We start from the raw sequence: 17070 nt of genomic DNA, 5'->3' as shown, positions 1-17070 counted from the left end.
AAACATACTAAAAATTTATAAAAATTGACAAGGATAAAAAGTTTCAGGAGTATCTGGGTTAATAATAATATTGACTTAATTACAAAATCTTTTTGGGTTTAAGTAGATAATAGTCACTAACCATCAACTTTTAACCCATCTTATAAATGCTTGAAAAATTGAGACAGCTAAAAACACAATTCAGCATCACAAAAAATTACTGTTCAAAATCTGTTTTCCTTTAGGAATACCTCTGTCAATCAAAATTAGAAGAACCATGAAACATTTAACGGTTCTGGATAGTGCAGGCTAGGGGTACCACCATTGTAGATTAGGATAAAAGTACGACGTATGAGAAAAACATTTTTACAGCAAGATACTAAGTGAGAGACCACCTTAAGAGACAAGAAAAAGTTCGACGCAACGTGCACAATTGTTTCTTTTATAATGTGAATTTTAACCACTTAAATCACATTCCACTTGTGTCTGACAACAGACAGACAGAAGTAGGTACTCGTACGAATCCGATTTTTTTTCAGACACCAGTTATTCAAGTCTGTCTTACATTCCAGCACACTTTCACCAAAACTAGTTAATTTCATCCAAAAATTCATTTTGCGGCAGTTGATCACCTCGCCACCATACAAGTCCCATAACTTACCCGCTGACAGCCCTACGCAACGCAGGGGCGCGAAACATAAATCATTTTAACAAGAAAAACGTATTTTTCTGCACAGATACTTTATACGGCTACAAAAAGGTTGTAAGGCTTTTAAGATGTTCACAATCGAGTAGATTAATGGGTTGAGCTGAATACACGTTAATAATTTAGTATACATGACTGATTTTTTATTTATTTGACGAGTAGGATACAGGGTTGGGGTCAATTTTATTATAGGTAATGATAAAATATAAGGTACCTACTAGCTTTCCGCCCGCGGCTTCGCCCGCGTGGAATTTTGTCATTCACAGAAAAACTTTATCACGCGCGTTCCTGTTTCAAAAGCCGGAAAAAAACTATCCTGTCTATGTCCTTTCCCGGAACTTAAATAATCTCTATGCCAAATTTTATCAAAATCGGTTTAGTGGTTTAGGCGTGAAAGCAAGACAGACAGACAGAGTTACTTTCGCATTTATAATATTATTATTATGTACTAGTATTAGATAGTATAGATTAGCGATTTGTCTGACGTTCTTTGCGTGAATTATTTTTTGTTTTTAGCCGAATGAAAATGATAGGTAAGTTAGTTGCACGCTTGTAGGGGTTCGGTTGTAAAGGGTTATCACTTTGCATGCCGAAAGGTGGAAGATGAAGATACTTAAAATCTTGTAAGAACTACTATATGTAAATCCATGTTCCCAAATAAAAATGATTTGATTTGATTAATAACACGTCCTTTCAGTAGGTACTTGTATTCTAATAGGTTCTACTCGTATGTAGTTTAGTTTATCAGACGACAGCACGCCAAGCTAAACACGGTGGTCTCTTATGTGCTAAGTAATAGAGGCGACTTTGCAACAAAAAGGTATATCTATTGTCGTCTGTACAACAAAATAAATGTGATAACTATACGTAGGTAGTCATCATCTTACGCAGTACATCTTAAAGTACGTGCGTAGTTTTCCGTATCACAGACTTAGTTAATCACGTAATTAAAAAGTTTAAATTAAAGTACTGCTTACTCTCTCTCACTGAGTGTGAATTTCCCAGCTCGGCCACATTTTACTGTCTTGTGATTTCCATTGGGAGGCTATACGAGATTTGGCGTATAAAAAATTGTTCTTTGGTAGCATATTTCATGATTATGATGATAAACGAATTGCATACTTTTGTGATTTGGGTCACTCGAAAAGCACTCTTTTGGCTGAAACGCTTTTTAACCTTTTTTGGGGCAAAATTTATTTGAGAAATACCTAAGTGTATGTTTATTTTCGATTATTATGCTCTTATCCAAAGAATTGAGGATACTGCAAATATTCCCAGAAGAAGGTTTTAAGAACTTCAAGGATAATTTAGGTATCGTACGCCAAATTTAGTCGGACATTAAAACATCCAATCTAAGATCCAATCTATGTAATCTAAAAACCTACAGTTGTCATTGTTCAGCCATATTTTCATAATACAAACAAAAAATACTGCGCAATTTGAACAACGACCGACTTATCACAAAAAGCATCGCTTAAAACCTCATGATCCTTCAAAAATAATATGCGTTTGTCGTGGAGATCATAACAATCAAATAAAAAGTCCGGGAAAAGAGGATTGAGGGAATTCGCCCTCCCAGTAATTACTGGATGTTGACAGGGACAATTTAATTCTATGGCAACACAGCTATCTGCGACTACAGGTGGGTCTAATGCGGGTCTAAATATTATCAACGGGGGCAGGTGTGTTTGTTATTAAAACAAAGTAAGAAACATTATTTTGCAGCGGATACTCGGTTGTTGTTGGTCGAACCGGAAAAGTCACAGAAAGTCAAAGAAATCAGGTAACTTTCAAAATAAAAGGAGAAGATAATCTATATACAGGGTGTTAGGTAAATGGGTATATGAGCCGACACTGGCCCATGTTAACATAGGCATATAAATGGTATGGTGAAGTCAGAAATTTTATATCATGATTTATTTATTTTTAATTTTCATACAAAATAAATTTTATAAAATCCGATTTGTATGAAAATTAAAATAATTAAAATGAAGATATCAATTTTCTGACTTCACCATACCATTTATATGACCATGTTAACATGGGCTAGTGTCGGCTCATATACCCATTTACCTAACACCCTGTATATAAAAGAAAGTCGTGTTAGTTACTCCACTTATAACTCAAGAACGGCTGAACCGATTTAGCTGAAAATTGTCAGGGAGGTAGTTTAGAGCCAGGAGAAGGACATAGGATACTTTTTATCCCGTTCGAAATTAAAAAAAAAAGTCTGCTTATTTATTGCCATTAAGGCGGAACAAAGTTCGCCGGGTCAGCTAGTGACATAATATTATGTGAGCTGAGACATGAACTTTATTTGCCAAGCGATTGTTCTAGTTACTGAGCTACAAAGACATTTTTAAGCCGGTGGAAATTTCCAAGTGTATTTGACGGCACTACATCGTCCCATAATTGCAATTGAATTTAAAAATGTTCTATCTATTTCTGAATATATTGATCGCAACATATTAATATTTGTAAGACATTTAAATTTAAAAGTTACATAAAATATCTCAGAAGTTAGCTACCGTAAGAAGTAGGTAGTTGTGAAATATAACGTAAATTCGAATCGTTTTGCCTCGCTCTCGAGTGGTTTCAGCGCCTTTCACACTTCTGCAAAATAGGATGAAAGAGGTTTCTTTGCCGATCGAATTGAGGGCAGAGGCGTTGGGAGTACCTAATCTGAAATATCATAAATACATGTAGTTTTACTTAAACGGTTACTTTAAGTCTGTACTAATATTAAAATATGAAAGTTTGTGATCATTACTTATCTTAACTGATTTTTTTTTTCTTTTCAACGCAAAACCTACTGTGTTCAGGCACACATGCTTTCAATGAGCACGGTACGATTGCGCGGGACCTATTTAAATCTGCCGCCAACTCCGTCCCGCCAAAACTTACACGGCGAGCGCGCGCGACTACCAGCAGCGCCGCGCTCCACGACGGCAAACGAACGAAAACTATGCAACGCGCTCTCCAGAGAGCAGAAATAACAGGAGTAGCAGCGCGCGTTTATTTCCATACAAAAAAATTTCGCCATTTCCTGAGGGGGACGAGGTAATGACATTTGTGTAACAGCTGATGGCGCTGAGACACTATCGATATTTTTGTCGATGAGATCATTGCTCTATGGTTCATAGTCTATGGCTCGTTTAAAAAAATGATTTGACTTAATTTCCAAGATGTAACAAGATAAAAATGGTGTAAATTAATAGCTTTGTAATCAGGCTTAAATTTAATTTAATTTGATTATAAAAATAATCAATAAGTGAGTTCTTATCCAATAATAAATAGAAGGTACATGATTCTTACATTTTTATTTTTTTTAACGTAGTTTTCTGAATAAAGAAAAATAAAATAAACTAAAAAGTTCATTAAGCTCCATTGGCGTTAGCGGGGATTAATGAATAAAAAGTTCACTAATCCCCGGGATTAGTGGAATAAGCCTTTGAAAGGCTTTAAAAGTGGTACCACGGTCTACTATACAATTCAGATTGAAACATCCTGATCATCGCTCTAAGCCCGGTCCGTTCACAATTTTAACTGACGAGGAAGAACAGATTTTTGTTGCCTGGATAAAATAAAAATCAGTAGCAAAAAAGTATTTCCGAAGAGAAAAGAAGATTTGATAAAAGTGTTTATGGAAAGTTTAAAACTATATTTAAATATAAGCGTTTGTACTGATATGGTATGTTCCTATACAAATAAATGTTACTTTTCTTATAGCATAGGATTTTATTTTGTTTATTTCTATCATGAATCTCTTTAAAACCTCTACATAAGACCTAGCAGCTATTTTTCAGTCTTGCGAAAACAGTGCCAATAATAGGTAATTATCACTGCCAATAAAAGGTTTGGCTATGCCAGGAACTGGTATTTTGAGGTATTTTTTTAAAAGGTACACTATATTGAATAAATAATTTAATTTATTAATGATAAGTACTTTATAATATTCTGAAAAGATTAAAAGACCAATATAAATGTTTTTTTCTTTGATAAAACATATTTTTACATGCAAATTTTACCGGTTTTGTGAAGTAGCTGCTTAAAGTGCCAATAATTGGGTAGTTTACCCTATTAGGCACATAATTTTCCTTTATTCGCATAATATCAGATTCTCAAAATATCAGATTCTTAAAATATCAGATTATCAAAATAGCAGATTCTCAATATAGCCAAAGTACAATCAAGACAACATTTATTTTTTAAATCAAATTTATTTTTAAATATGAGACAAACACTTATTGAAAACAAAAAAGATCACCATAGATTTATAATTATATCCAGCGGCAATCATACGCATAAATTATACAGGGTGTTTGGCGGAAGGTTAGGCAAACTTCGTGGGTGTATAGGTAAGGTCATTTTAAGACTACAAGTTTGCCCATTTGACCATAAAGCTAGGCACTAGGCAACATTTGTTGATAAACTGTTTATGACTAGTGTGAAACAAGTTTACCATAAACACAGATTTCTGAAACTTGACCGTCCACACTTGCTCTCCACTCATGGCGGGGAGCACGGCAACATGTATCATAAACAATGTTTCATCACCTATGTTTATGGACTGTTTATAAACTGTTTACAGAGATGATGAAACATTATGAAACATTTTTTATGAACAGTTTTCCGCCAAACACCCTGTATTCTGTGCATAAATTAACATTCTTCATATTTATTTTTNGTTGTTCTCCTTTATTACGTTTAATTTCTTTACCTCGAAGATTTACGACGCACCATTTAAATTAATTATTAGCCTAGTTTTTTTTTATTCTAAAGCGAGTAATAGAGTAATTAGTCTCAAGGGTAAGGAATAAAACGCGAACAAGGCTGTCTTCATTACTGAAAACAAATAGGTACTAGGCCTGAAATCGTGGATTCCTTCGCGTTGTATTCCTTCTTGTAACAAAATCTTAAAATTCCAATGTGTTTGGCTTTATTTGTACCTTACAAAAAAGTTTCGTCTTGACTGACTGATCACAGCTAAATTAAATACTCGTATTGATTGATGTAATACACTGTAACATTTTATATTAAAACCCCGGCTCCTAAACTAGTTGTTGAGTGTGTTGTCCTAGACTAGCAGTTTGGCCAAACTGCGTGAACTACCTGTCATCTAGCGCGCGGTGACATCTATCGGTAAACCATAAAACCTTAAACCGACGTCAACACTAGTGTAAACTGTATTTCAGGAGCCAGTGTTTTCCCAATAGGTGAATACATAATTTAAACCGTCATTTAAATTATTTTTATTTATTTAAAACATCATTTTCCTAAGACCGCTACAGAAATCAATTTTTACAAGATATTGCGAGATTTCTAAGTCCTTTCATTTACTTGAAAAAATCGAACTGCCTAAGGCGGGAATCGAACCCACAACCTTTCGCTTGCCGGGCGACTGCTCTTTCATTTGAGCTACTTAGACACTAGTCGTGGGTTTCCATTCAAGGTATTTTAATTTAGTTTGAGACGCTACTCTAAACGCTAAGAAACATCTTTGCTTTGTTCCAAAAAGTGATGAAAGCCTATAAGAAAATAATTTTTCATAACTCAGAAAGATAAATGATTTTAACAGTGCAATTATTTGGACAAATTTTGATGAATGGCCGATCAGTACTAAACACGAAAGACAAACAGTTCGCAATTTAATGGCAGCTCCTCATTGATCAAATTAAATGGATTTTGGTAGAGATGTCTAATCAATTTGACTTTACTAGATGTGACAATAAAACAGGAGTAAAAAGTAATATTGGGAATATGTTTCAGTTACAAAAAAGAATAGCTCGAAAATAATAATTTGTTCACCAATAGAAGGTTACACCTGAAGACCCTGATAAATGTTTCCTTTTTCAAAATACACGTGTAGTTCAACTACACGAGTTGTCAATTGTTACAACCATAATAATAACGATAAAGAAAGACGCATGTGAAAATATGTCTCTATATGTGTCTCTAAATTTTGAAGTGTCCTATACAATACATACGATCCATGATCTTAAGGATTAAAAACATATCTATAACAATCCTAAATCAATACTTAGGTACCCAGAAAATCATTTATAGCACATCAAGTCCAACTTCTTTACATCCCAAAAGTTTATTTAAAAAACGCCAGCCAGTCGGGTATTCATCATCCAATTCCAAAGTATTGATTACAGTCCAGGGGGATGAGCCAATCTACATTACAAGAGGTACTCTGGCTTTGTTCATTATCCATTATATGGAAATTGGTAATGGAAAAATAATTTAAAATTCCCCAAACCTTTCACAAAGGGAAAAAGATGTTTGTTGCATAAAAATTGGTTCATTCTCGTCAAATCTAATTTATAGGTAGGTACAGTTGTTAAAGAGGTCATATGTCCACCTTGTGGGTGGACATCTCACGCTGTGTTTTCCAGTTATAAAGGTAGCAGGAAAGCGCTGAATACAAGCCGCTACTAACCGATCATTATGGAAATCATTGGGGAAGGCCTATGTTCAGCAGTGGGCGTCCTATGGCTGATATGATGATGATAATGATGACAGTTATTAATATCTGATTGCCAGAAACTGGGAGCCAAAACTTAAGTGACAATTAGTGCAAAATTAGTTCCTCTGTGGTTGAGGATTCTCGGTGAAGCTCGCTTCCACCTCCGGAATAATCATCACTTTCCATCAAGAGATTTTTTGTTGTGGATAAAAAAAAATTCACGACTTATTAGTACTATAGGAAAAAGTAAGTTGCTAAAACCATCCATACTTTATATTAAAATTCACGAAGATGAAGTCGCGGACAAAAGAGTCTTACATAAACAGATATCGATATAAGCCTATAAATATTATTATACATCGTCGGGCTAACAGCATCTCAAGGTACAGAAATATTAAATTTCAAATACGCCGCAACTTTGTTTGATCTTAAGACCTCATTAGAGAGTCATCCACCTTGGAGCATCATTTATTTACGTTATAATTTCCTTTGCCTGAGGATTTTAACGTCTCATCATTAACGCCTAATGGTGAACTCCTCTTATGTTCCAATTAATTTCGTTGCGGGTTCAATTTCAGGTTAAATAAGACGTTTTTTCTTGGAATACTTTAGACAAACTTGACCGTTGAAGATAAGTTTTCTTAGCGGTCAAGCTGTATATGGGGAGGGTGACAAAATACAGGAGCAGGATACGGAAATGTTGCCCAACGCTTCTAGAATATCGTAGCTATATACGGGAGTTGCAGCGGTAGCAATGGGAGGTGGTTTATTAGTGCCACTGATGAACATAGATTGATTACATTGCCGCATGTAATTGATTGTTTTCCGTACTCTTAACCAAAGTTTCAATACGTATGGTGAAGCGAAACTGCCTTCTGAACCAATCTAAATTAATCCAGAGATTGTAATAAATACAATAATTATCAATTTAGCTTACTAGGAATAGTCGTAGAGACCATCAGAGCAGGAGTTCAATTCCAAGCTGAAGACTCAAGATGACAAATTTAAGTTGCTGGTCCACTGTAGCGAAGCTAAATTGATAAATCTGTTAAATAAACATGTCGAATCTTAACAATAATACACGTGTAGGTACGTAAGTCACATATTTTTCAGACCACATTTTTACAACCAATTCAGATTCGTTTCTAATCTGATCTGAAACTCGGAAACGGAAATTGGCTCCAAATTAGATATCTACATATAAAGCAGTAAACCGGCTTAATACAGTCCACATGAATATAAAAGAGAATATAAATAGAATATAGGTCAAAGTGGGGGAACTGAATTTGAACATCGGTTCACTTTAAAACGAAACTTTGCTACAAAATATTTTACTTAACTAACCCTTCGTATAAATTAGCATTGAACTCGTATAAAAATTTGATTTTAAAGGGTGATCAAAATAATACAGTTATGAAATAAGTGGTTGTATTCGACGTAATCGAAAAGTCCAGTTTAAGGGTACACTTAAATTTTCAAGTGTAGGACATTTCTGTAGCTATTTTGGTAATAGGTAGTCTACATTTTGCAGTAGGCCTTTATTCGCATAATATCAGATTCTCAAAATATCAGATTCTTAAAATATTAGATTATCAAAATAGCAGAATCTCAATATAACCGAAATTGGACACTCAACGTGAAAAATATATTTGTATTACCTATGCAGGGTGTCCAGAAAGTAGAGGTCAAGCCGAACTGAACATGATATCTACTTAAAAATAAATATGAAGAATGTTAATTTATGCACAGAATACAGGGTGTTTGGCGGAAAACTGTTCATAAAAAATGTTTCATAATGTTTCATCATCTCTGTAAACAGTTTATAAACAGTCCATAAACATAGGTGATGAAACATTGTTTAAGATAGGTACATGTTGCCGTGCTCCCCGCCATGAGTGGAGAGCAAGTGTGGACGGTCAAGTTTCAGAAATCTGTGTTTATGGTAAACTTGTTTCACACTAGTCATAAACAGTTTATCAACAAATGTTGCCTAGTGCCTAGCTTTAGGGTCAAATGGGCAAACTTGTAGTCTTAAAATGACCTTACCTATACACCCACGAAGTTTGCCTAACCTTCCGCCAAACACCCTGTATAATTTATGCGTATGATTGCCGCTGGATATAATTATAAATCTATGGTGATCTTTTTTGTTTTCAATAAGTGTTTGTCTCATATTTAAAAATAAATTTGATTTAAAAAATAAATGTTGTCTTGATTGTACTTTGGCTATATTGAGAATCTGCTATTTTGATAATCTGATATTTTAAGAATCTGATATTTTGAGAATCTGATATTATGCGAATAAAGGGCAGCCTTGTAGTTAGGATTCCTTTGGCAATGTGTAGTATTTTTACTAAGAAAACAATGTGCAAAGGGTCAAAGGACCCGATGGTGAGTGATACAATTCCAGAACCAATACAATGCCTTTAATTAGATAATCGTGCCATTTCTTTTATTATTACTACAGTAACAACTCTATCTTAGTCGGCAACTCCTCGCGATACCATCTATACATGTGCCAGCGCCCGGCTGCGGCCGTATTCGTGACAACCACTTATTCCCTGCCGCTGCAAACAAACCAATCTAACTTGCTCATTCTGCACGATAACTTAGCATGCTGTCACACCGTGGCGTAACAGTATTCAAGTCCATTTTAAAAGTATCAATAAAAATTTTAGTTCTTTTATTTCGCTTTAAAAACTTTTTGAAAAATATTCGCAAACATTTAGTTTTGTTTCTATCTGTTCAGATGGGTTTTTATGGAGCGTCTTTGGGAAAGTCCAAAAATGTTATTTTCTAAGAGTTATAATATCGGCAAATTATAATGCTATTGAAGTAATTCTTGCACTAATTTTACTATATAAAGGTAAATCTATGAAACGCCTAAATAATAAATTGACATCTCATACCTATGAATAAGTACTCTTTAATTTTATTTCCCGGGCAGCCATTTTTCAGGTTCTTTTTGACTGTTTTCTTTTAGGAATTATTTTTAACTTTTGTTATTATTTTTAACATTCACCTGACTCCGGTGTGACGGCAGCCCGCTTCGTTGAATGTTCGATCACGAGCCGGCGTCGCTTACGAAATATATTATGTACAACATCGATTTTCTACTGAAATCTGTTGTTACACATTCGAATTCACGCGCAGAACTTTCCGCTGCCAGAACAAATATATTTCGTCGGTATTCGAATAACTTTCAGCGTTTTTGTTTCGGATTTCAGTTTGACGGTGAGCATTGAGCAATTTATTAATGAATTTAATGGATTGTGTATTGCAATTTAACTAATTGCATGGCGCTATTTGATTGTAGTAGGTAGGTAATACCATCGCTGGCAGCGACTGGATAACAATAAATGATCTGAAATGTGATGTTAATTAAACTTAATCTACATCTACAGTAATAATATAATAAAAAAGGAAAGATTTGATAGTTCGTTGGTATTGACTATTCAATCGATCTATTCAGTCGATTTGAGTAATTTTTTCTTTATAAAAATCCTATCCGGATTTTATTTATTTATCCCTGATAGGAGATAGAATATGTCCAAAACAGTTAGTAACCTAGATATTTCGTGTTCAATGTTCAGTCATGTTTTCCAACAGTATTATTCCAAATCTAAATAAGGACTCTTTATTCTTCATGATGAGATACAGACTGTTATAACCTACCGTGAAACTATCGTACATTTTCCTGTATATTTATTATTAATGGAGTAGGCAGAGGGAAAATACAATACAATCACTTATTATCAGACAAATAGGAAGGTTCACACACGGCCCCTATACATAAGTATAATATAAAACATTATCATCCACTATCGTACCTAACAAATACTTATGGCTGCGTCCCGGGCTATTACCGTCAAAGCCTTATATCTATTGGGAAAGTGGAAATAATATCGTTCTTGGATTAGACACATTTATCAAAGAACGGATCGACAGTTCTCAATATATTATGTTCTGAGTACCTACTTTATTTTACGCCCAAAGTTACATGAAGAGTTTAAATTGAAACTAACGATTTGCCCCTTAAAATAAAATCAAAGAATAAATGAAACCTAGTTTTTGACGCTTTTGGCGTTTTTTTTTATCCACAACGAGGAAGCTCTTGACCTGTACCTATCTCACCTGATGGTAAGTGACTATAAGGCCGAAGGTTAGTGTTTAGGTTAAATAACATACTTTGATCTAATACTTTGATCTCACTTCTTTCACAGACCATAGCACTGTACCTAGCACTTTCTATGTAGATAGTTTTTCTGTAAAGTTATGAACTAGACATCTAATTTATCACTCATTTTTTTATGCATATCAAGGCAGGTATTTGACCACAATCGCACCTGATGTTAAGTGGGATGCAGTCTAGTATGGTACATATCTGCCCTGTAAGTGCTTATTCATTACTTTCCCTATTCCTCTTACAACCTATAAAAACAATACGATTACTTGATTCAGACACGTACCCATATAAAAACGTTATTTCCCACGCTAACCGATACTTATGAGCGTCCCGGGTTCGTTCTGACTAAGAACTGTCCCATATTTTGGGAAAATGGAAATACTTTATATTCCTTTTTAAAACTTAATTGGCTGAACAGAAACTGAAAAATCTCAACATTTTGTTGTACACATCTTTTAAATTCAAATTGGTAGCAATAGAAGAGTAATTTAATTTGCTGTCCTTTTGTCTTCTCTGTCGTGCATAATAGAGATGTAACATAGATGATTTCATCATTGAAAGATGTTTAAAAGCCATAGTAAGAACAATATCACAAAAGGGTCACCTTAAATTAAGAAAAAACCGTATAAATCCCCTACATTTTGCCCACGCCCTAATTAATTTAATAGGGACGCGTTAACCCATTTCCACAATGTAAAAACATACAAACCACTGAAGGAACTACCAATTTACGAAGTCCTAACTTTGAGATACAGTTTTTACGTATCTACTCTATATATAAAACATTTATGCCCGTTTTCACCATCAATGCCTAATTTTTAAGTGACTCTTTGAGTAACAAATTACATGAATTTTGTTGTCATAGGGGTGACTTAAAAAATAGGCATTGATGGTGAAAACAGGCATTAGGCTGGGTTGCACCATCTTACTTTAGCTTTGACAAACGTCAAAAATCTGTCAAACTTCATACAAAAAGCAACGGTTATCGTAAAACTGTAACTATAACGATAGTTACAGTTAAAGTTAGGTGGTACAACTCAGCCTTAGCATTTGACCCTTGAATAGATAGTTTTGTCGCCTATTGAGGTTGCATTATTCCTCATCGCAATAATTAGCCTCTATCATCATCATTTAAGCCATAGGACCTCTACTGCTGAACTTCAAGAACTCCAAGAAAACCCAATAACTTTCTGACCTAATTTAAAACACAAAAGTTTCTCATATTCTACATAGCAATAGAGTTGCTGGTTCTTCCTATATTATACATTATTGATCAAACTGACCTCTAACCCCCAACGCCTACCATTTCAACAAAATATAGTGAGCAATCGAATACCAATCGTAACGGTTACGGTTTAAAGTTTTAATTGTGTTCCTTTGCGGTATCATCAACCGTGGCTCAAAGCCGTGAACTCTAATCAATCAAACTTAATACTGTTTTAGTTTAGGTTTAGTTAAATCAGTTTTAAGGCCGGCCGGTTTATAATTTTCATGTACCTTTTGGGAAACGCATTAAATTACGAGACTAATGCCCGTTTTCACCATCAATCACCAATTTTTAAGTGACCCCTATGGTAATACATAACAGGAATTTTGTTTTCATAGAGGTCACTTAAAAATTCCCTTATTGCGCTGAAGCAGTGGTAGAATTAAAGTTGTTCTTGGACGCGTAAAAAGCGTTTTATAAAAGCATATTTTTTCAGAAAAAATATTACTACGACTTTATACATATCACCATCATACACTTGACCTCATATCCTAAGTAACGGGAACGATGGCTTACTTCGCTTAAAGTTATATCCATTTTCATAAAATTTTCAGACATTTTTAGCCAGACTTAACTACTTAATACAGTTCATTATATCTTCGATCTTATCAAAAATCTAACTTGGAACGTTAGGTTAATAGCTCCAACCTTTACAGTAAAAGCATTTTTAAAACCTATTTAGATAAGAATTGCATTATAAGGTAACAACATTATTACCTACTGCATTTAGGTGCACAATAATTATTATCTTCGGCTTAGATAACACAGTCATCTACTAGTATTAAGGTCAATTGTTATTATTAATATTAGTTAAATTAGATTCAATTGTCACTTAGATCTTTGTTGACTACGGAAACTAGGTATGGTGATAATGTACAAAATGCCCAGTTCAATTGGTACCCTGTGGTCATTGCATTAACTTTTTGCCCCTAATGAGACTCGAACCCTATTTACTTACTTGCTACACCAACCACTGTGCCAGATGGCCATCAATATAACCTTTAATATTATCAAAAAACACTACTTAGGCATTTGCTACATCGAAACTGGATCAACTCCGAATCCCTCCGATTATTAAACTTTATTGACTCCATTTATGGCGCTTACATGATGGCGTTTTTGTAGCCTGTTTATGGTAATCTCATTCCTCACAAGAGGTCCCGTCTTTGGATGACATATTCATGAGGAAAACGGAAATATTACGCGGAGCAAAATATGGCTGAATTGAGTGAGAATTAATAGATTTACCACAGATGTTACTTGTATTCGAGTGATTTTAAGGAAGATATTATTAATTTGGCTTTGCATGTAACCTACACACAATTGGGAAATCCGAATAACTATAATGAAATAGTCAACTGAAACGATACAAAACGTACCCCAGAAGAAATCACGTAATAAAGAACGTATTGTAAATAAAACCTTAATGTTACATTCCTTTATTCATACGAGTATTTAGGTAGATAGGAACACATGTACGAGTATTACGACGTTGCAGTAACCGTTTCAAATAAACTTAATGTTTTATTTCAGAGACAGATTATTTAATGTATCGTAATAATTATCATTTGACACTTGAAGAAGACGCACGATTTCATGCGAGTCCGAGTAGATTATGTTGTTGTTTCTGTCAAAAGTCAGGCCTAGCACACCCTGTATGTTCACCACTCGCTTCACCTTCTGCACCATCTTGCTCACCACAAATATGGCGTCGTCACTGCACACGTATATCTGGCCTTTGTTATCCATGGCCATCCCAAGGAACCTGGGATAGTCCCGGAGCAACACCGCCTCATCACTGTCCTTCTTGATCCCATACAACCCCGTGGTGTTGATAAAGAACACGTTATCATCATTATCAAACACGAACTGGTGAACCATCTTCGCACTCAGCTGTGAGACATGCTTGATGGTTCTGTTATCATAGTAATAAGCGTTCAGACTCGGGAACTTGATAAAATAAATCCTCTTCTTAACGAATAACCACCAAATATCCAGGTTTTCCATCGCCAGCCTCCTCAACTGCTTCTGCCCTGGATGGTACCTGTAAATACCATGGCTACCGCCGAAGTACATCTCCTTGGACTCCGTATCGTATGCCACAGCAAAAGCATCCTTGACTCCTCTTAATACGGTCACTTTTTTATGATCAATGTTTACGACAGCTGGCATGTACTCCCCTTGGCCGAAATCGAAACTGAAGTATAATGTGTTCGTAGATTTGTCCACTGCGAGCTGGTTTGGACTGTGTGCCATTGATACTAGGGTTTCTTTTAGATAGCATTGCTTTGTCAGATCGTCTGCTCGTATGTCACAAAATTTCTTTGGAAAAGTCACAGCTTGGGCCATCACAAACGTGCAGAAAAACCGATAGTATCTCATCGTAAAGTTTCGTGGGTTGTACGATCTTTAAACGCCGTTTGCTTCTTTCATTGTCGGGCGGGCACTGCCAATGGATATTGTCAACAAAATAATGGAACAACAAAATTGCATCTTGTTTTGATAAAGATGCTTACACACCAGCTCGGCCAATTCACACAACAACTTCGAATCCGAATTGTGTTATTTAATTTTGTAACAAAGAATTTCTCAACTCGTTCTTACTGCAAATTAGGTCTAACATAACGTAAGTAAAGATCTTCAGTACTAGTGCATCATAGTATGTTAACAATACTTTCTTATTTTTTCTCATGTAAATTTTTTAGCTGATCAAAAATTCTTGAATAAATAATTTATTGCAAATTAATACTTATATGTGTAGCCACCTTAAGGACACATTGTTATTAATATAGACGACATGCAATACGTAAAGAATGTTATACATATCAACGTATCGTAAACACAACGCATCGTTGACATAAATTCGATGCTCTGTTAATTTTTTTGTTAGTAAAACAAAAGTTATTTCAATACATAAGATTCTACATTTTTTCCGAAAATAGGTTTTGAATATTACTTGTAGGCAAAAATGCTTGTAATGAGGGCTATCGTTTTTATACTTAACAGTTGGCACCCCTGGTGATTGAGCTCCATCTTGATGAGTGCAAATGCGATAGTCCTCCAACCACTTTAGCACTTACCAGTTGGTGCCACTGTCTTCGCTACTAGCAAGTGACAGGACCTTACTCTACAGTGGCGCAAACTGGTTAGCGCTAAAACGATAGCCCTCATTGAAAGGCAACACGCGAAATGTTGTCGTGTTTCTTTTTTCTTTTATTTTTTAATGGAATTATCTTTTTTACATTTTAGCGATTTTAGTCATGAATGTGTTTAAAGAAAACAAAACTGTAAAGTCGCTGACATTTCTTAAAGTTCTTTCCATTCAATTTCATCATAATATTAGCCATTATCAGTAAATTCACTACTGGAATTATGACAGTACGACTAAAAGAGCACCACAGCGTTTGATCTCCCGTCTTTTTCATCCAGTCACTGCCACCTAAGTCTGATGCCTTCTCGAGATCGTCAGTCCATCAAGCATCAACACCCATGACGCGTCCATATTCACGAAATAAGTTGACTAAACAAAAACCAATCTCTTAGGCTGTTGCAAGCGTGTAGGTAAATGTTTATTTATTTAGGGTGGAACTGGGTCACACGATAAAATTACGGGCGAGATTTCTTAATCAGATTGCGGGTTGATTATGGGGAACCACGGCAGGTAATGGGTTTGGGGTAGTTTCATTTATTTTTAATGAACTTTGATTCCGTATGTTTAGTAGAACTTCTGTATTTCTTTCCCGCACACCTAGATAGGTACAGGGTAACATAACCCCACAATAATCCAAAATCGAGTTATTGAAAAATATAGAAATATGCGTCAAAAACTGGCTGAAATACTTGTTGTTCCTACAAGTATAAGAAAAGTATTTATTGATGTACCTACTATTCTTTATCTAGGTATGCGATGTGACTGTGTGAAGGTTGTTAGTGAGCCGTAGGCCGAATATCGTAACTTGCACAAATCTCTACAATATTATTATAATTTTAGAAGATTACAGCGGCAATTCGAATTTAGACCAATCGTAAATAGAAATTTGTATTCCAAGAGCTATTTTTATGTGAATTAACACTTCAAAATACGTCTTAAAACACACAGCTAGAGTCACAAAGGTCAAAATAGCTTGCGGTCGACATTGAGCTCCAACTCTATTACCATTCAAGATAAAGTAGGACGTTTATGACTCCAGAAAAGCCTTTTCTGTCAACAGAGCCTCGTGGAAGTCATTATTCTTTTGAGAAACGAAAAAGCCAGCTTTGCTTTAACTTAGGTGTTAAATATTTTGGAATGTACGGGAGTTTATATTTATTCAAAAAAAAAAGAAAATAGGACGTAATAGACAGGTAGGATTATAAATACACATATAAAGAAGTCACTGCAGTGTGATTTGATAAGCTAATTTGATTTGGTAAGCTGATGATACTAATTATGTACCTACGTTAAAAAATAGAATAACGAT

The 17070-nt window shown here is 34.9% G+C and overlaps 1 protein-coding gene across 1 annotated transcript; it reads right to left on the bottom strand.

Moving 5' to 3' along the window:
• Positions 1–14134: 14134 nt before the first annotated feature.
• LOC114361069 (ommochrome-binding protein-like) lies at positions 14135–14959 on the bottom strand. The gene has a single exon (XM_028315988.1). It carries the CDS (start codon positions 14957–14959, stop codon positions 14135–14137), a length of 825 nt encoding a protein of 274 aa, XP_028171789.1.
• Between the last annotated feature and the right edge of the window lie 2111 nt (positions 14960–17070).

The sequence above is a fragment of the Ostrinia furnacalis genome, unplaced genomic scaffold (assembly GCF_004193835.3).
Source record: "Ostrinia furnacalis isolate ACB-3 unplaced genomic scaffold, ASM419383v2 OfSCF5400, whole genome shotgun sequence".
Classification (NCBI taxonomy): domain Eukaryota; kingdom Metazoa; phylum Arthropoda; class Insecta; order Lepidoptera; family Crambidae; genus Ostrinia; species Ostrinia furnacalis.
Note: the sequence above shows the minus strand (reverse complement) of the source record. Positions and strands in the feature narration are given on the sequence as shown.

Excerpts from the sequence above, each read along its gene's own strand:
- LOC114361069 (XM_028315988.1), bottom strand. The coding sequence starts at position 14,959 with ATGGCCCAAGCTGTGACTTTTCCAAAGAAATTTTGTGACATACGAGCA.